The 20,323-nt window shown below is 46.9% G+C and overlaps 1 protein-coding gene and 1 long non-coding RNA gene across 2 annotated transcripts; one reads left to right on the top strand and one right to left on the bottom strand.

Annotated features, from left to right (window-relative positions):
* Window positions 1-7,719: 7,719 nt before the first annotated feature.
* LOC110286746 (uncharacterized) lies at window positions 7,720-9,007 on the bottom strand. Its single transcript, XR_002377163.3, has 3 exons — window positions 8,736-9,007; window positions 8,153-8,320; window positions 7,720-7,963 (listed from the first exon to the last, which is right to left on the bottom strand). It is a non-coding gene; the product is annotated as an uncharacterized LOC110286746 (long non-coding RNA).
* Ube2l6 (ubiquitin conjugating enzyme E2 L6) lies at window positions 8,947-19,505 on the top strand. Its single transcript, XM_021153305.3, has 4 exons — window positions 8,947-9,015; window positions 12,642-12,737; window positions 16,074-16,260; window positions 18,836-19,505. Exons 1-4 carry the CDS (start codon window positions 8,989-8,991, stop codon window positions 18,985-18,987), a joined length of 462 nt encoding a protein of 153 aa, XP_021008964.1. The 5' UTR covers window positions 8,947-8,988; the 3' UTR covers window positions 18,988-19,505.
* The last annotated feature ends 818 nt before the right edge of the window (window positions 19,506-20,323 follow it).

Genomic DNA, 20,323 nt, shown 5'->3' with positions numbered 1-20,323 from the left:
TGGAGGATGGATAGGGAAGAGGAGAGCTAGACTGCCCACATTCTAGAGAAACGGCTGCAGCAGGAGCTCATGAGTACTTCCAGGTGAAGGCATATTTATCTTTTACTGCCCCTATCCCAATAAACGGCACTCATCTTCCCTCATGATTTCTGGGCCAGAATAGTTCTCATTTTCCTATTAAAAACCATCTCTTTATTAAGCCAAATATTTAACGTGAGTCATCTGCCAGTGCATGCAAGCTACAGGAAAGTGAGCCTATGGGCAAAAATGAAAAAACAAAAACAAAGACAAAAACCAAGCCATCATAACTAGTTGGTTTCTACCCAGCCTCTCCAAAGCTTTTGCACATTGCTCACATAGTGTTCATTTAAGATACAAACTTGGAGCTAGGGAGATAATTCAGCTGATCAACCCCCTGCCCCCACTTAGGGCTTAGGTGTCTATAACCTTAGCACTGGGTAGGGCTGGGCTGGGCTGCTAAGAGCTTTCTGATTAACTGGTTTAGCTAAGTGGGCTCTGGGCTCAATGAAAGACCCTGTCTCAGAAGACAGGTGAAAAGTAACTCTGTATACAGGTTTGTCTGCATGCATGCATGCAATACACATACAACACATGTACTCTATATACTACACACCAGAAATTGTATATCTGTCTGTCTGCTTATCAACACACACACACACAGACACACACACATACATACACACACACACACACACACACATTCAAACCTGGCTGAGCTTTTCTTTTCTCTGATTTCTTTCTTTCTTTCTTTCTTTCTTTCTTTCTTTCTTTCTTTCTTTCTTTCTTTCTTTCTCTTTCTTTCTTTCTTTCTTTCTTTCTTTCTTTCTTTCTTTCTTTCTTTTCCTTCCTTCCTTCCTTCCTTCCTTCCTTCCTTCCTTCCTTCCCTCTCTCTCTCTTTTCCTTTCTTCCTTCCTTCCTTTTTTTCTTTTTCTTGTTTGTTTTTGTTTGGTATTTGTTTGTTTGTTGAGACATGTCCCTCTCCCTCTCGTCTCTCTGTCTTTCTCTCTGTCTCTCTCCACTCTGTCTCTGACTCTCTCTCTCTCTCTCTCTCTCTCTCTCTCTCTCTCTCTCTCTCTCTCTCTCTCTCTCTCTTGCCCTGGCTGTCCTGGAACTCGCTCTGTAGACCAGGCTAGTCTCTACTGCCTGTGCCTCCCAAGTGCTGGATTAAATGCATGCGACACCAACACCAGGCAGGCTGTTTTTTTCATCTAGTCAAGAAGCTTTCTAGAGACTTTTCTGAGTCTTACCTGCAGCCATAGAGCAACTGAGACTCCACAAAGGCCCCTGCCTTCCACAGCCCTTCCTCTGCCTGCATTTTGAAAGATCCCATTTTTATCTCAGCGCGGTTCCCATTTGACATCCAGATGGGGGTCTAGAAAGTCAACCCGTGTGGGCTGCCTCAGTCAACTCTGGACTGCCTCTTTAGCCTCCCCATTCGGTTAAAATAGAAAAACAGAAGGGAACAAACCTCTCGGATTTCGATCGATTTTCCCACCTCTGGGTCGGTCCTCTGGTCAGGTTTGGTTACCTGGGTGACAGAAGTTTCACCCCACCTCCCAAGTCAGGAATGCTACTTTACTCGGATTCACTTCCTATGTGGGCATGTGGGGAATTCAACCCTGGGTCCCTGGGAAAGCCGGAGCACTCTACGCTGCTGAACATTCACTCCAGACCCACTGATTTGCTCTTCTTCAAAGTTCCCCACCCTCTCTTTTTCTCTCCTTCAGTAAGATGTGGCAGTGTGGGTTTAAAGGTACCCTGCCTTTGGCTTCTTATCTCCGAGCAGTTTAGAAAGAGTGCTCTGCTGGAATCAAAGGCCCTTCTGAAGCAGTTTCCTCACAGGGTCCTCTGGGAAGCTGACTCCCAGGCCCTCAGGCTTGGCAAGAGCAGGCTCTGGGGTAATTCTGGAACTTCCCCACTCCCGTGAAAGTGAAAACCGGTCACTGGGAACAGATGAGCCCTTCCGGGATTGTTCTGGGGCAGCTGAGACAGCCTCATCACTACACAGTTCCGCACTTCCTGCCCCAGCCTTGTAAGGAAGAATGTCTCTAGACCCCGTTCTGCTCTCCTGTGCGACGAAGGGCTTTGACTTCTGCCACAGTCTCGTCTACCCAACCATAGGACTATATGCTTTCATATTGTTTAAGGGGTGCATTTTGTTTACTGGCGACGCTAATAGAAAAAACAGAGCAGGACATCATTTCTATAAATGGAAAATCAATAGCACTCACCGCAAATAGAACAGATCTGGGCCAGCCAGGCTCAGGGCTTTGAGCCTGTGATACTTTCAGGGGCCTATGAATATACTTTAATTTCTTTTAAAATGAGAAGAAAAAATAAGTATAGTAACAGTTGAGTATTGTTACTTGCCTGGATTTGTGTGTGTGTGTGTGTGTCCTGAGTGTGGAGGTCAGAGGATAACCGCATGTGTCTGTCAATGGGGTCTCTGTGATTGTTTTTTCCATTGCCTGGGAAGCTAGCTGGCCTGTGAGCTTCAGAGGAGCCTTCTGCCTCCCTGTTTCTATCCCCCCATAAGAGCACTGGGGTTATGGGTGTTCATGCTGTGTGTTTAAGTGGGCTCTAGAGGTTTAAACTCAGGTCCTCATATTTGCACTGCACTCGCTAAGCTACCATGCCCAGACGTGGATTGTATTCTTGTTCACTATGATTTAATAATGTTTTTATTATTATTATTATTATTTATTTCATGACCACCTCACAGAATTTTGTGGGAACTGAGGACAAGAGCTTAGCTTATCACTTAAGAAATGTCCAAAGTTCACATGTCTCTCTCTTTTTTTTAAAGATTTATTTATTTTAAAGATTTATTTATTTATTTTATGAATATAAGCATAGTCTTCTGACACACCAGAAGAGGGCATCAGATCCCATTACAGATAGTTGCGAGCCACCATGTGGATGCTGGGAATTGAACTTCAGACCTCTGGAAGAGCAGTCAGTGTTCTTAACTGCTGAGCCATCTCTCCATCATGATTTAATAATATTTTTAACATGAAGATTTTGTGTTTGTTTGCTTGTTTGTTTGTCTTTTGAGACAGGGTTTCTCTGTATAGCCCTGGCTGTCCTAGACCTCACTCTGTAGACCAGGCTGGTCTCAAACTCACAGTGCTGGGATTAAAGGTGTGCGCCACCACTGCCTGGTTGCAAGTTTGTTTTGTTTGTTCTTTTTTTGGTTTGTTTGTTTATTTTTAATAATAAACATCACATAAAAAATGTAACCAGAACAAAGCAGAAGATGCTTTTTAAGCCTGTGCATTCTACAGCTCTGGAGACTCAAGCCAGGCTTTATCCCTACTACATAAGCTTTCTACTTACTTATTTTTTTTTTTTTTACCCATGTCTTGTTACTTAAACCCATTTAAAATGTTCAACATCCTTTTGGGGGATTTACCTGCACTGGAAGTCACTGGATTGAATGATGTTGATGATGATGATGATGAAAATGACTATGACAATGTTGGTTGTTATATTGTTGTAGTCTGCTGATCTCCTCCAGCACCAGGCATATATGTGGTACCCACACGTAAATTCACATAAAACACGCACTCACATAAAATATAATGAATCTTTAAAAAAATTTAAATGTTCACCTGTAACCTTTAAAATATGTATCTGTCTATAGTTTTGACTGGATAGTTACTCAAACTTTACATCTTAATTTTAGGGCATCATAAATAAAATAAGCCAGACACAGAAGGACAAACACTACATGTAACTCACGTATGGGGTTTCTGTTCTGTTTGTTTGTCCGAGACAGAGTCTCATGTAAACCAGGCTGGCTGCCAACTCTTCAAGTACCCAACACTGACCTTGAACTAACTCTTCTGTCTCCAACTCCCAAGCACTAGGGTGTGAACCACCACAGCTGGCTCTTTCCCCATATCCGGAAGTTTTATAAAGTTCTCACGGAATCAGAATAGAATAAATATTACTGGGAATAAGGAAGGGAAGCAGAGAGGAATTATACAGGAAGTTGGACAATAGATACCAAATATGCTTAGGTTAAAAAAAATAATTCTAGTCTTCTTCTTCTTCTTCTTCTTCTTCTTCTTCTTCTTCTTCTTCTTCTTCTTCTTCTTCTTCTTCTTCTTCTTCTGTTTTTCGAGATAGGGTTTCTCTGTGTAGTTCTGGTTGTCCTGGAAACTCACATTGTAGACCAGGCTGGCCTCAAACTCAGAAATTCACCTGCCTCTGCCTCCCAAGTGCTGGGATTAAAGGCATGTGCCACCATGCCTGGCTAGTCTTCTTTTTTTATTAAGTTTTACTTAGTGTGTGTGTTGGGGTATGCATGGTGTTCATGTGAATGTCAGAAAACAACCCAAGGGACTCAGTTCTTTCCTTATCTCTTCCCACCATGAGGGCTCTGGGGAGCCACAATCTTTGCTTGTTGAGCCATCTCTCCAGCCCTGAGTTCTTTATTTTCTTTTCCTAATTAAGAAAAGAATATTTTATGTGTGTGATTCTTTTGCCTGCATATGTGTGCACCATATGTATGCCTGATCTCCCAGAGTTATGGATAGTTTGTGAGCTGCTATGTGGGAACTGGAGTCAAGATGCTGTGAGAGCAACAAGCGCCCTTAATTGTGGAACCATTTCTCAGACTAGGGCAAAATTCATTAATAGGGATTCATGACATATTTCATGAAGAACTCGAAGACTTTGTAGGTCCCGGACATAAAGAAAGAAATGATGTTTGCCATACACATACTAATTGAGCATTACATACATACGTGTGTTGGCTTACCCTTTGCCCTGCCTCCACAAGGAGATCAAGTGAGTCTCCTCCTCCTCTCCTCCTCCTCTGAGACTGACTGATTCGTTATGTGATTATCATTAAAAATTCAGAGGCTAAACTGCTGAGTGTGGAGGCATGTTGGGCATTGGGCTATACACAGACAGTCTGGTTTCCAGTCGAGTTGAGGTCTGAATCCTTGGATCTGGTGGTGATAATTCACCTACATGGGATGGAAGGAGTTCCCTCATATCTCATGCAACCCTGGCTCCTGTCGAAGTTACCGCCCCCCCCCCCACAACCCCCACAAAAGAAGCATGGATTTTATTCACATAGACAATGTCCCAAGCTTCTGACCTTCAGGCTAAACTCCTCCCCAGTTACCTAGCAACAGTAAAGATAACAGCATACCATAAGAGTGGCATCTTGGCCCCACCTCACTCTCTTGCTCTTACTCCCCTTACTCTCCTCTCTCTCTCTCTCCTTGTCCTCTCCTCTCCTCTCTCCTCTCACTCTTACTCTCTCTCCCTCTTACTCTCTAACCTTTCTTCTCTCTCTCTCTCCTTTTTCCCCTTCTCTCCTCTTGGCCATGGCCAGTCTCTCTCTCTCTCTCTTTTACCTTCTCTCTTTCCCCCTGCCTTTCTACAATAAAGCTCTAAAACCATAGACTGTCTCTGTTCATCAAGGCCTGCTGCTCTTACTCTTGCCTGTGTGGGAACCTCTCTCCCTCAGCCCTCTCTCTCATAACCCTGGGGTTACTGGGTTTTGCCCCAGGGGCTCCAGGGGCTGCTCCTTGTCCACCCCTCGTTGAGTGGGGTCAGTGGCTTAGATGCCCACCTGGGGCTGAAAGAACCTAGTGGGGAAACCCCCACTCAATTCCTGATTCGGCGTGCACCCAAAGAATCCCGAAAAGACCATCTTGATGTAAATACACGAGCTAGTTTAATGGCGGAGCTCCGGGTTGAAGCAGGAGACAGTGGATTCGACCATGTGGCTTGAAAGCTGGGGGGTTTTATAGAAAAGGGTCTGGGTCTGGAGGAGGTGTGGTTTCACATGATTGGTTCATTTAAACATCAGCAGACTGTACATGCAGATCGAGGTAACAGCAGAGCATCTGGTTAACATTTAACCCATGTCAGAAGGGCAGGAGTTAGGGAGGTGCTGGGCCAGTCTGGACATTCTTGTATGTCTTCCCTATCTTTATGGCTACTTGGTTCCTGGGATGATTTTACAGCCTTTGTTCTTTGCTCTAGGCCCAAAAAACCCTCCTAACTAGCAAGCCGCATGAGTCATGGACCTTGAATAAAGTTTCTGGCTAGGGCTTTGAAGTCTTGAATTCAGTTTTCTTTCTTTCAGGGCCAAGTGGAAAGCATCTGGCAGCCCTCCTGCGTCCTCCTGCTCAGAGCATAGGAGGAACTCTGGCCGGGCATGGGCTATCCTCCCTCCCCCCTCTTTTCCCTGCCCCCCTATAAGTTCCCACAGTGCAACACACCTTTAATCCCACCACTTGGGAGACAGAGGCAGGCAGATCTCTGAGTTCTAGGTCAGCCTGGTTCACCAACAAGTTCCAGGCCAGTCAGGACTACATACTCAAAGAACTACACACCTCAACGCTAAAAGGTAGACTGGCTTTTGTTGTTCTGGAATCATTCTCATTTTGAGAAGGGGGTGGTGGTTTGAAAATATTCACATATTCAAGTCACATATTCAAGGCATCTCTATAGACAGTGAATAGATGCAAACTAGTGGTTCTGATCCAGGGAAGTGTTTAGGATGCCTTTGCCAATATCTAGAAACGTTTTCTATTGTCACAGATGGGATGAGTGCTGCCACAACCCAGCGGGTAAAGTCCATGCTGATGAAACATCCTAGCTACAGAGAATGATCTGGTCCCAAATGTCAACAGAGATAAAGTTGAGAAAGGCCTGTGTACACGCAGGTAGAAAGTCCCCTAAGCCAGGGGCTTGGGGGTGGGGTCCTTCCCTGCTGTGCATCATCTGTACTCTGACCCCCAAGTATATAAGCACTCCACACTCCCTTTTATCACTAAACCCATCTTCCATATATAATCACACTAACAAATGGCTTCTCATGCCTTCTACCTACAGCCATGACCATTCATTGCCTATTCTATCTTACCACAAGCATAACCCATGCCATTGCTTGGGTAAAAACAAAGGCTTAGGTAGAACACAGATCTTGGATGGACATTTTTCTGGGCTGAAGATGCAGCTCAGTTGGTAGAATGTTTGTCTAGGGTGCACAAAGCCCTGGGTTCAATCCTCAGCATTGCACAACACTTGATAAAGCAATGCACATCCATGATCCCATGTCTTAGGGTATGAGATGGAGGCATAAGAATCCTGAAATTAAAGGTTCAGCTGGTGAGATGGCTCCATGGGGAGGTGCACTTGTTGATCTTCCAGAGGACCAGAGGACTTGGGTTCAATTCCCAGCACCCACATGGTGACTGATGACTGTCTCTAGCCCCAGTTCCAGATGATCTAATGCTCTCATTTGCTTCTGCTAGGCATGCAGGTAGTTAACAGATATATATACAGGCAGGGCATCCATACACATAAAGTTAAGTGATTTTAAAAATAATTAAAGGCCATTGTCAGCTACATATCAAGTTTAAGGCCAATCTGAACAACACAAAATGGTATTTTAAAAAATATATACCGAAGGGAAATTTTCTCTTTGTATTTCAACTGCCTGAGAGCCCCTCAGAGGACAAACACCACAATTTCTCCATCTGGTGTGTTCCATAGATAGTGCCTGGCACTTGGTGTTAACTAAGACTACTAACCAGAAATGGGTTCAAATGCCCTTGTCCCCAAACTATATTTAGGGATTGCTGATGGTGTCCTGCTTATTGCTGGCATTTAGAAGGTGTCTGGTTAAAGTTACTGAACTGAAAAAAAAAAAAAAAACAAACCAGAATCTTTTTTTCTTTTTCAACATTTACTTTATTTACTATATGTAAGCACACTGTAGCTGTCTTCAGACCCACCAGAAGAGGACATCAGATCTCATTGCAGATGGTTGTGAGCCACCATGTGGTTACTGGGATTTGAACTCAGGACCTCTGGAATAGCAGTCAATGCTCTTAACTGCTGAGCCATCTCTCCAGCCCCAGAATCATTTTTCAAGCACATCCTATATGTAAGCAGAACAGATATTTGGTTCCTGGACAGGAAAATAAAAATCATGTGACATATTGAGTCAAAATCTTGGGCTTCAAAATATGCTAATTTCTGGGCTGGAATGGGTGAGGCAGGTAGGTGGATTCCCCTCTAGCTCTAGAATTTCTCCCAGAGGCCGGGGGCTGCTATTACAGCCTGGCCTCGACTTGGGCTGGGATGAGGGGGTCTTTACCCTTGCGCAGAGGCTAGAGACTTCTTGGCTGTTCATGAGGACACACAGTAGTTCCATAGTTTGTAATCAGTTGGTGATAAAATATAATAGTCTCCTGAAATCTATCTCGAGGCTTCAGCCACCCATCGTTTTCCCAAATCGCCACACAGCAGACACTTTCTATGTGTTCTGTAGAGTAAAACACAGAACGCCCAAAATAAAAGCGAATGAGTCCAATAGCGTCCTCTAGTGGTGCTCGGGCACCAAGCAATCCAAAAGAAGCATCGCTGCGTCTCTGCCCATCTGCTGGACTGTACCACTCAGGGAGCGGTCCTCGGAGGACATAAAGTCTACACTGACCCCCCACTCTCTTTTAGGATGGGGCACTGAACCCACAAAGGCAAAGTGACTTGGCCCAGGATTCTGAGACTTTCTTTAGAGGTGGTAGGTCCACAATTCCATTGCGGAGGTCGCAGAGAGCCCTGCCCCGAAGCTACTTTGTATCAAGAGTATCTCATCTGTACTTTGGGCGAGTTTGCTCTCAGCGTCCGGGGAGCTGACAGAGGCTGGAGATGAATCCCATCCCGGCTTCTGGGAGATGTACCTCGCAAGATGCAGGAACCAAGAGGAGCAGTGCGCTCCACGGACGCAGTCTTTGATCTGCAAGGAGCTGAGATACGAGATCGCCAAGCTGGGCACTCGATTGCAGCCTCCAGGTATCCACCAAAGGGGTGGGGAGCAGGTCTTTTCAGCTAGAGTCCGTGTGGGTGGAGTGGAGCGTGGGCGGGGCTCGGGAGCTGCAGTTCAGAGAGCCGTGTCCTGCTGGAATCTGCTGGTTCCCCACGCTCCAACCCGAGATGACGGCCAGCAAGCGAGTGGCGAAAGTAAGCCTACGTAGGATGACCATTTCCTTGTGCCCCTCCCCGCCCTGCCCTAACCCTCCCCTGCCCCCTTGCTCTCTGAACTTTTTTGGTTATTTGGGTACCAGGGCTGGCTGAAACTCAGGCATCCTCACCTTTTCCCAATGGAGGAATGGGAGGAGAAAGGCGCGGTGTGTGTGTGTGTGTGTGTGTGTGTGTGTGCGCGCGCGCGCGCGCGCGCGAGAGAGAGAGAGAGAGAGAGAGAGAGAGAGAGAGAGAGAGAGAGAGGAGAAGGAGGGAGAAAAAGAGGAGGAAGGGAGGGGGCCTGACTGAGAAGGTCTGGAAAAAAAAGTTGTTATCATGTTATCAGCTTCAAAAAAGTTGTCATCAGTTGTACTGGGCACGAGAATGAACTGGGCTTTCCAAATGGTTTCCAATGAACTGGGCTTTCCAAACTGGTTTCATTTTCAATTCTGCTGGAAATTTATTAGTGGAACTTATCTAAGGCACAGGAAGGGCTCTGTTGCTCCGCCTAGTGGAGACACCCATAATTTGATACCTACATTACCCGGAAGCCTCAGAAGCCCGAGGTGCTGTTGGGCGGTGGGGTGGTGAATGGACAGACCGTGAAATAAAACTGTACAAACTAGTTCCTGGATGAGAAGTAACAATTTATGCTCTGAGTAGGTTATTTGTGTGCAGTCCTGCTACAGCTACTAAACGCCTACTTTGTACTAGCCCAGTGCCAGGCGGCAGGGGCAGAAATGGAACAGAAATTCTGTTCCATTTGAACGTTCATTCTATGGGACACTATTTGGTACTATCTGAAAGAATAGAAAGAGGGCGGTTTCCTTAGGAATGTCTAGACGGCGGAATGAAGCCAGGATTGGAGACCGTGGAGGAGAAATTCTGGTGAGCCAGCGCTGGCACCTCTAGGCTTTGAGTCTACCCGAAATGCCCCTCTAGTCTGCAGAATTGAGGGGAAGGCTTCCTCAGGAGACAGGAGGGATGGTTGCTGGCCTCATCTTTCAAAAAGAAAATTCTTTTGAGATAGAGAAGTCCAGAGCAGACCCAAACCAGAACTAAACTTTGTTGGTTTTAGGCTGGTACAAAATGGGGCAGAGGGTAATTTGCTACCTCAATGCTAAAAGGTAAACTGGCTGTTGTTGCTCCGAAATCGTCAGCACCAGACATTTTGTTTTATTTAACTGTTAGAACAACTGTGAGATGACTGTGTCTCCCCATTTCATGGAAGAGGAAACTGAGACATCAGGGAGAGTAACGTGGCTGGCCAGTGATATTCTGCAGAAGTAATGGGGCTGGAATTTGAGCCCAGACTGATAAGAGTCTATCTCACAGGGCTTTTCATGGCCTGTTTGCCTTCACTTTCATTTCTCCTAAGTCAGGTGACTTACTAGCTGGCTTTGGGAGAAGCTGTGTGCACTGATGTGGGTTTCAGCAGTCATGGGAAGTTCAGTCAGAATTCATCAAAACACAGAAAATCCAAGTGTTAAGAGAGAAAATTTCCCTTCGGTATATATTTTTTAAAATACCATTTTGTGTTGTTCAGATTGGCCTTAAACTTGATATGTAGCTGACAATGGCCTTTAATTATTTTTAAAATCACTTAACTTTATGTGTATGGATGCCCTGCCTGTATATATATCTGTTAACTACCTGCATGCCTAGCAGAAGCAAATGAGAGCATTAGATCATCTGGAACTGGGGCTAGAGACAGTCATCAGTCACCATGTGGGTGCTGGGAATTGAACCCAAGTCCTCTGGTCCTCTGGAAGATCAACAAGTGCACCTCCCCATGGAGCCATCTCACCAGCTGAACCTTTAATTTCAGGATTCTTATGCCTCCATCTCATACCCTAAGACATGGGATCATGGATGTGCATTGCTTTATCAAGTGTTGTGCAATGCTGAGGATTGAACCCAGGGCTTTGTGCACCCTAGACAAACATTCTACCAACTGAGCTGCATCTTCAGCCCAGAAAAATGTCCATCCAAGATCTGTGTTCTACCTAAGCCTTTGTTTTTACCCAAGCAATGGCATGGGTTATGCTTGTGGTAAGATAGAATAGGCAATGAATGGTCATGGCTGTAGGTAGAAGGCATGAGAAGCCATTTGTTAGTGTGATTATATATGGAAGATGGGTTTAGTGATAAAAGGGAGTGTGGAGTGCTTATATACTTGGGGGTCAGAGTACAGATGATGCACAGCAGGGAAGGACCCCACCCCCAAGCCCCTGGCTTAGGGGACTTTCTACCTGCGTGTACACAGGCCTTTCTCAACTTTATCTCTGTTGACATTTGGGACCAGATCATTCTCTGTAGCTAGGATGTTTCATCAGCATGGACTTTACCCGCTGGGTTGTGGCAGCACTCATCCCATCTGTGACAATAGAAAACGTTTCTAGATATTGGCAAAGGCATCCTAAACACTTCCCTGGATCAGAACCACTAGTTTGTATCTATTCACTGTCCCCAGAGTTGCCTTGAATATATGACTGTTTTTCAAACCACCACCCCCTTCTCAAAATGAGAAGAACTGGAGTCCTGTGGGTGAGGTCCCTTAGTCAGATGCACCATGGTATAATGGGAACACTGACAGTGCTGGGAGTGTGGTGTAGGGTACCACCTATCTTGCTCAAGGTCCTTGGTCCCATCTCCACTACTGCAATAACCAAACCAAACCCAACCCAAAACCTTTGAGTTGCTCTGCCGTGAAGAAACCGTTTAGCTCAGCTTTTCCAAATGTACTTAGCCATAAGGCCCTTTTCCTATAGTAGCTATTAGTATTCCATGGGGACCTGCACATGCTTGTCCTGTCTGGGCTCTCTGTCTTTGCTCTCTGTTTTTCTGCCTGGTGGGCTCCTACCTACTCTTCAAGGCCCAACTCCCAGACAGCACACAGCCTCTGCAAAGTGTTCCCACTCCCCTCCTTCCTGGTTATGTGCCATTCACACTATTCATGGCCTTGGATTCGTTCCCTCCATTACTCCAAAGGCATTCTTGAGGGCTACACTCTGTCTTAGTCAAGGGTCAGCTGGGAATGTTCAGTAGACTGCTCTTGAGAGAACTCAGGGATCTCTAGTGATTAAGCCACATTTCTGAGAAGGTGTGTCACTTCTCGTCCCCCGGTTACCATGGGTGATGTGCAGTGTCTCACCTGGGAAGCCTGGATCAGTCCTTTACCCCTAAGGTGGTGGTGATGAATGGATGCTTGATGTCCTTGCCGTTCATTCTGCCAGTGCTGGAAAGTCACATACTACTGAAGAGAGAGGGATGAAGTAGGACTCAGTGAGTTTCTAGAGAAAGGGCAAGAGGACTGAGTACCTTGCCTTCAGAAAGAAGGCTCCTAGAAGAATTTACTTACCCCGCGGAGTTCTTAATATTTGAGAGAATATTTGAGGTCACCCAATCCTTACACTGGGGGCTACAGTGTTGTGGTGAGGCTGAAATCAGGTCATTCATTAATCGCTCAGTACTGGGTCTCACACCAGCTAAGCGCTCCCTAAGTTGGGACTCTGTCTTTTCTCTTTCTGCTCTTAGGATCTCCTGTTTGGGCTCGCTGTGGGCCTGCTGCTGTGGGGCTGCCGCTGTGAGCACTTGGCTTACCACCCTTGCTGTGATCCCTACAGGAGCTGGAGAGTCTTTTGAAGGAGCTTCCGCCATACCTTCGCCAACTGTCTAGTGATGATGCCAATGTGCTTGTGTGGCACATGCTCCTGCTGCCAGTGAGTGTCCCTGGGGACCCTTTGGAGACTTAGGTTAGCATAGGCAGGGAGGGTCAGGCCTAGGATCTCATCCTGGAGGTTGTGGTGTGTGGAGGAATCTCTGTCTGTACACCAATGGCTTCTAAGTCCGGTCAGACTAATGAACACAACAGAGCCTTTAGATGTAAGAGGACACCCTCCTTCAGACCTGTAGCTACCAAGCCCGCCACAGAGATTCAGCAGACAAACAGAATCAAAACCAGGGGAGGCCAGGTGGTGGACGTGAGGACCTGAGCCCAGCCCTCAGCACCCACGTAAGGAGTTGTAGGAGGTTTTACAGTTCCTTTTACAGATAAGGATGTAGAAACCTAGGAAGTTAAAGAGCAAGTGCTTACACAGAATAAGGTGACAAGGCAGGAGGTCAGCTGCTTCCAAATTTTCATTTCATTTCCCCTCCCCTCTCCTCTTCCTTGCCCACTCCCATCTGTCCCTTCTCTGTGTTTGCCATCATGAATATGATCTCCTTGCCTCATGGAAGCAAGAGGTCGGTTTAAGCTCTGTCAACTTTTGTTGTTGTTGTTTTTTAGACTTTAGTCTGTACTTTTCTAAGTAGTCTAGACAGGCTAACCAGCCAGCCCTTGGGATCTGCCTGTTTGTCCTCCGGCATGGGGATTACAAAGGTGTGTCATCATGACAAGCTTTTTTTTTTTTTTTTTTTTTTTTAATGTGGGAATTTGGAGGACCCAAGTCAGGTCCAAATACTCACAAGGTAAACTCGTCACTGAGTGAGAGTCCTACTGGGCCCTTCATCTTCCTTCACATGAGACAGGGTCTCACTCTGCAGCCCAGGCAGGCCTTGAGCTCATGGAAGTCGTCCTGCCTTGGACTTTCAGGTTTCTCTCTCTCTCTCTCTCTCTCTCTCTCTCTTTTTTTTTTTTTTGGTTGTGCTTGCAGTGCGGAGACTCGACCCCAGGGTGCTCACGCTAAGCCTGCACTTTGCCACTGAGCTGCGTTTCCAGCTCGAGTTGTCTGTCTTCACCAGTATGTGGATAATTTCCAGTCAAAACATTTTTTATTTAACCCAGAATGTGGAGAGTAGTAGCAGTCTTTCGGCTCACATGAGATGCAGTGTGAAATCTTTCATCTGGCCCACCTTCCTCAAAGATGTGAGATGGAGAACTAGAGAAGCTCAGAGTCACTTAGTAGCTGGAAGCCGAATGGGAGCAGGCCTAGGCCTCAGCTGTCTGTACACCGGATGCAAAGACACTCAGTTTTGCCCCGAGGGTCTTACCTCACCCTTGTCTCTGCCTCCCAGGCTTAAGCTTCTCTATTTATCGAGACCAAGAACTGGGCATTTCCTTTATCTGCCTCGGAGTTGCTTCCTACCTTGTTGCCACACAGCTAAGCCCAGTGTCCATTTTGCAATCTGTTAGGGAGGAGCACTCAGTTAAAATCTTGACTCTGGGCTGAAGACATAGCTCAATAGCAGTGGATGTGCCCATGGAGTGTGTGTGAGGCCTTGGGTCCATTCCAACACTCAGAACACAACACAACACAACACACTTGACTCTGCTCCACCACTTTTATAGTTCTAGCTGCCTTTACCCTGTGTTTTCAATAAGGGACATTCTAAAAGGACTTGGAGCCCCAGTCTAAAGGACCCTGATCTCTGTGCTGGATCATTCTGGTCTCCCCTCCTATCCCCTTGCCTCTTCTTCTCACAGGGTTTCATGTATCCCAGGCTAGCCTCAAGCTTCCTATATAGCTGAGAAAGACATTGACTTTATCTACCACCCAAGCGCTGGGATTACACGTGTGCACATCACACCCTGTTTTATGCGGTGCTGGGAACTGATCCCAGGGCTTTGTCCACGCTGGGTAAGCACTCTGCCAGCTGAGCTGCATCTCTGCCCACTGGAGTGTTCTCAGAGAGCATGGAGTAGTGGTCATATGTGTACTTGTGGAGTCAAACAAGTACCTAGTTTCCACTTCAGGAGAGTCACAGTGGCCTGGACATCACATATACACACCGAGCTACAGTGTCCTCATCAGAAGATGGAGATGCTGAGATACACAGCTTTCATACTTATGAATAATAGCTGGCACATGTCTGTACTGCCATATTTTTCTAAGCCTTTAAAATAAAATAACAGTTATTCTCATCTAAGACCTATGAAGACATCTACTGCTATCACTGTAAAGAAGCACAGAGAGATCCAGTTACTTGCTTAAGAAACCCCTACAAGTAAGGGAAGCACCAAGACTACCCATGCTGGGCAGCCTCGGGGCCTTTATATTCCCTGTACTCATCTCTACAGGCTAACTAATGTGTACCATCTCTAGTCTCAGGTGGCCCAGGGTAGGTGCCCAGGAAAATCTTCAGGTCATTTGATCTCAATTCTTCTTTTACTAGCATTTGATTGTCACCAAACCTTTGTCTAATCCATCCTCCAACTTTATGGGTTTTGTTTTGTAACTGAGTTTTGTAGGGCGGTCCGAGCTGACTTGAACTCACTCTGCAGCCCAGGCAACCGTCCTCCCACTTCGCCTTCCAAATGCTGTGATCATAGGCATGTGGCTTTACATCTAATTGTTTTTTGTTTTAATTTTAACTTCTGTATATTTCGATTTTGACTGTGTGTATCTATCATCGTAAAGTATAACCATCTTTAAAGCTGTCCATCTTTAAAGAGTTCAGTGATGCCCAGTCACAGTGGATAGCTCTACCAAACAACTCCAGCATCTAAGGCCCAGGGAATATTGCAGAAGCAGGAAGAGGAAAATTGTAATCGCCAGAGGAGGATCAGGGAGTTTGCTGCGAGACTGTGTCTCTAGCAGCATCAGAAGCTACACCCATAAAGCCTCACCAACATGATCTGAATAAAGACATCAATAGACATGCCAGAGTGGACTGGGAAAAGCCCATGATACCCTGCACGATGAACTTCAGGCGATTGTAGAATTCTTACAGTGGGGGAAGTGGTCTTCCCCAGGGGGGAGCACACCAGTTGGTTATCCAGTATCAACTGGTCAGCCCTACAAACATACAAATGAGGAGCATTACAAGGACTGAAAAGTGTGTGTGTGTACACGTGTGTGTGATGGGAGGGGGCTCACTCAGGGCAAGAGAGCAAACACAGGGTCCGATTTCTTGACAGGGTATCTTCTGTAAGTCTATCCCCCATCTAATTCCTAAGGCAATCACCAAACCCTCATATCTTCCTGGGAGTGGAGCAGAGGGCAACGGGGACTGTGGGATGGGGAAGAAGGGAAGGCCACATCAAAGCTTCTGGAGGAAAACTGTCTTTTATGGAGTTGTACCATCAGAACAGACCTCAGTCTTTTCTCTTTGATCAGGACCAGCTTCCCTATTGCCTCAAAGCCTTCCGTGTGCAGATTGATTTCCCCAGGGAGTATCCACTTAAGCCTCCAACTTTGAGATTCACCACCAAGATCTACCACCCCAACGTCAGTGAGGATGGACTGGTGTGCCTGCCCCTCATCAGCAATGAGAACTGGAAGCCTTACACCAAGGCCTATCAAGGTAGGGCGGACCTTGCCCAGAAGAGGGGCCGATCTAGAAGGGGGCTATTGGATAGGGCTGTTGTATGCGTATTTTGATTTAAAGGCTTAAAGGAGAAGAGACAGGGAAGTGGGTGTAACTCAGCGTGTAATTTGGTGCTTTCCTTGTCTACATAAGGTCTTAGGTTCAGTCACTCACACCACATAAACTGGGTGTGATCACCCATACTTGGGATCTCAACACTTGGGAAGTGGAAGCAGGAGGGTCAGAAGTTCAAGGTCATCTTCAAGGGCAAGATGATTGAGCTAGTGAAAAGGCTCGTTGAGCAAGCCTAAACCTGGTGTGATCCACAGAGCCCACAGTGGAGTTGTCCTCTGCCCTTTCCACAAGATCTGTAGCATCCGTATGACCACACACACACACACACACACACACACACACACACACACACAAGTAAATAAAAAGTTCATTCTTGAGGCTGGAGAGATGGCTCAGCAGTTAAGGATGTTTTTGTCTGCATGTATGTCTGTGTACCATGTGTGTGTCTAGTGCCTGTAAAGGCCAGGAGAGGGTGTTGGAACCCTGGGACTTGAGTTACGGACATTAACTCAAGCAAGGTGGATACTGGGAATCAAACGCAGTTCATCTAAAAGGAGCTGCAGTGCTGTTAACTGATGAGCTACCCATCCCATCCCCAGTAAATGCATTTAAAAAATAAACAAGTCGGAGTGACATGTTTAAATGTTAGTGTGAGATGAACCCCTGTTGGATGGAAAGATGCTTCTTGATACACTGGATAGTCGGCATATTCTCGTAGGCGTGATGTAGACACTTAGCCATGGTGTGTGTGTCTGTGTGTCGAGAAGAGAAGAGAAGAGGAGAGGAGAGGAGAGGAGAGGAGAGGAGAGGAGAGGAGAGGAGAGGAGAGGAGAGGAGAGGAGAGGAGAGGAGAGGAGAGGAGAGGAGAGGAGAGGAGAGGAGAGGAGAGGAGAGGAGAGGAGAGAAGAGAGGGAGGGGGAGGGAGAGAAGGAGAGAGAGGGAGGGGGAGGGAGAGAAGGAGAGAGGGAGGGAGGGAGGGAGGGAGGGAGGGAGGGAGGGAGGGAGGGAGGGAGCAAGTGAACGAGAGAGCTCGAGCTTGGCCTCAGAGGGAAGGAGGTGGGCGTAAGAGGACCATCATCTCATCCTGTGAGATGGTGTGAGGTGGTATGAGTTGGTGTGCGGTGGTGTGAGGTGGTGTTCCCATTAGCCTGGTGGAATAAACCAAGATACTAAAGCTTAGGTGAAGGACCTACAGGAGCCAATGGGTAGAGTGTGGCTAAATGTAGCAGGTATAGTGTGTTGGTTAGTTTTATGTTAGCTTAACAGGAGCTAGAATCATTGAGAAAAATGCCTGTGGGTAAGTCTGTCTGGGCTGGCATTTTCTTTTATGCATATGAGTACACTGTAGCTGTCTTCAGACACACACCAGAAGAGGACATCGGATCCCATTAGAGATGACTGTGAACCACCATGTGGTTTCTGGGGATTGAACTCAGGACCTCTGGGAGAGCAGTCCGTGCTCTTAATCACTGAGCCATCTCTCCAGCCCTGTCTGGCATTTTCTTGAGTAAAGATTACTGTGGGAAGGCCTGCCCACTGTGGGCGGTGCCAGCAACAAGCCCGGAGGCTGTGCTCCCTTGTGGGCTCTGCTTCAGTTCCTGTCCTGACTTCCCTCAATGATGGCGTGTGACCTGAGAGTTGTTAGCTAAATAAGCCCTTTCCTCAACAGGTTGACTTTGGCCGTGGTCTTTCATCACAGTCACGGAACCCTAGGACATGTAGCAAGCCTCTTGATCTTGTAAAAGGATGCTGCTGCAATCCCTGCATGGGTCTGCACCAGGCCCTTTGCAAATGTGTGCGGTGGTTGTTTAGCAAGGGGTTTTATGGGACCCCTAACAATGGGAGTGGGGGAGTCTCTGACTCTTTTGCCCGCTCATGGGATCCTTTTCCTCCTACTAGGTTGCTTTTGTCCAACCTTGATTTGTGTTACATCTTGTTATGCCGGGTTTGGTTGCTATCACGGGGAGGCCTGCTCTTTTCTGAAGGAAAATAGAGGAGCAGTGGACCTGGGAGAGAGGGAAGGCGTGTAGGGGGGACTGGGTGGACGGGACGAATGGGAGGCTGCAGTCTGGATGTATTGTATGAGGGAAGAATAAGTAAAAAAGAAAGCGTAAAAGTGAGGATCACGAATCCCGCTCATCTCATGGGGAGCTTCTTTGAAGCACGGCAAATAATCGTTTGAACATCATGGGATAGGTGTGGTGGCACACGTTGGTAATCCTAGCACATGGAAGGCAGAGGAACTTGGCTTCGAGGGCAGCCTGGGTTTCATAGTAAGACCCTGTATAAAAGGAGAGGACGAGTCAGGGTTTCAACCTCACCCATCAAGAATGAGAGGGACACCTGCTTTGGCTGTGGAGCCATCCTAAGTGATGGAATGCTCTTGTGGTACCCTGAGGATGATTGTGCGGCTTCAGGAGAATCTGGAGATAAGTAGACCTTACCTCCTCCCATGGTTCTTCTTGGTCCTGATGCTCTTCTCTGTCCTCTCCCCCAGTCTTGGAGGCCCTCAACGTGCTGGTGAGTAAACCGAATCTGGAAGAGCCTGTGCGTCTGGAACTTGCTGACCTCCTGACTCAGAACCCGGAGATGTTCAGGGAGAAGGCAGAAGAGTTCACCCTTCAATTCGGAGTGGACCGGCCCTCTTAAATCTGTTCTGAAGCCACTCTGCCTGGATCTTCTGCTTAGCAGATGGATATCACAGACTGGTGCCTGAGGCCTTGGGAAGCTCACCCTGTGTCTAAGTTTTCCTTTGTAGCTGCTAATTATGAATCTTGTACCTGGTGTGTATGTATGTGATGGAGGTAGCGGGACCTGTGTGATGTGTGCTCCTTCCCTGAGCTGTCTGGCTGTCGATGTACCATCCCCACATCCTCCTTGGCTTCAGAGCCAATGGGAGTTAGGTACACACAGTTTCAGGCCTGCTTTCCAGCTCTCTGTCTTAGGCCACCTTTCAGGCCAATTGACAGAACATTGAATGCCCCAGGGCCCAGGCACCAAGGGGTGAGAAAGGCAGGACTCTGCTCGGAAGGCAGGGCCTACAGAAGGTACCAAATTTACTGTTGAGTGATTGAGATTAACCGCCCTTGTCATAGCCATGTCCAGATTTAAGTGTTAAACATCTTATTTTCCGCTGATGAATCTCAAGATAAAGAGTCTAACCTCCACCCAGAAGTCGGACTTCATGTTTCCGAATTGTTTGTTCCCTGACTGGCTATATTTCTGGGGGGGGGGCAGGCCTGAAGCTGGGATTTGTGTACCCCCAACCTCCTGTCCAGGGGTGCTCCACAAAATGTGTCTGCTTGTCTGCCATTAACTTCACAGATGGATTCCAGAGTTCAGCTAAGTTTTCCATGAGAGGATGGGGTGGTTTGGGGGTTTGTTTTTAAAGTTTTTGTTACATTAAAAATAATTTTGTGTGTTTGTGTAGAAGTGTGCGAACATAGCATGGCCTGGGAGTAGAGGTAAAACAACAGTTTTTTGGAGACATAAATTTCTCCTTCCACTAGGAAGGTCTTGAGGATTCAGCTAAGGTTGCCTGTGTGGCTTGGTGGCCTGCACCTTTTACCCTGTGAGCCCCATGAACGAAGTGTTTCATCAGAAAGCAGGCTGGCTGGGGACTAACAAAGAGTGTGACTCGGCATCTAGTGGCTATTTCCCCATACGGTATAAGAAATGCTGGCCCTGATTAGGCCATCCTTAGGTGGGCCTTCCAGAGGTCTACAGGGGGAACACCATTGTGTTGCGCAAGGCAACAGCTCATTAGTGGATTGTGTACGTCCTTCTGACAATCAGCAGAGACCGCATTTCTTTCTATATCCTTGGCAGCATGTCTGATTTCCCTTCCCCGGTGCTAGACAATGAGCCCACAGCTTCATATACGCCAGACGAGTCCACTATCACCGACTGAGCTTCCATACAGTGGAAAGAAGTGGACACAAGGCAAAACTTCAGAGTAGGAGTGGTCAATTTTGTTGGAAACCAG

The sequence above is a fragment of the Mus caroli genome, unplaced genomic scaffold (genome assembly GCF_978045245.1).
Source record: "Mus caroli unplaced genomic scaffold, Mus_caroli_1 scaffold_2, whole genome shotgun sequence".
Classification (NCBI taxonomy): Eukaryota; Metazoa; Chordata; class Mammalia; order Rodentia; family Muridae; genus Mus; species Mus caroli.
Note: the sequence above shows the minus strand (reverse complement) of the source record. Positions and strands in the feature narration are given on the sequence as shown.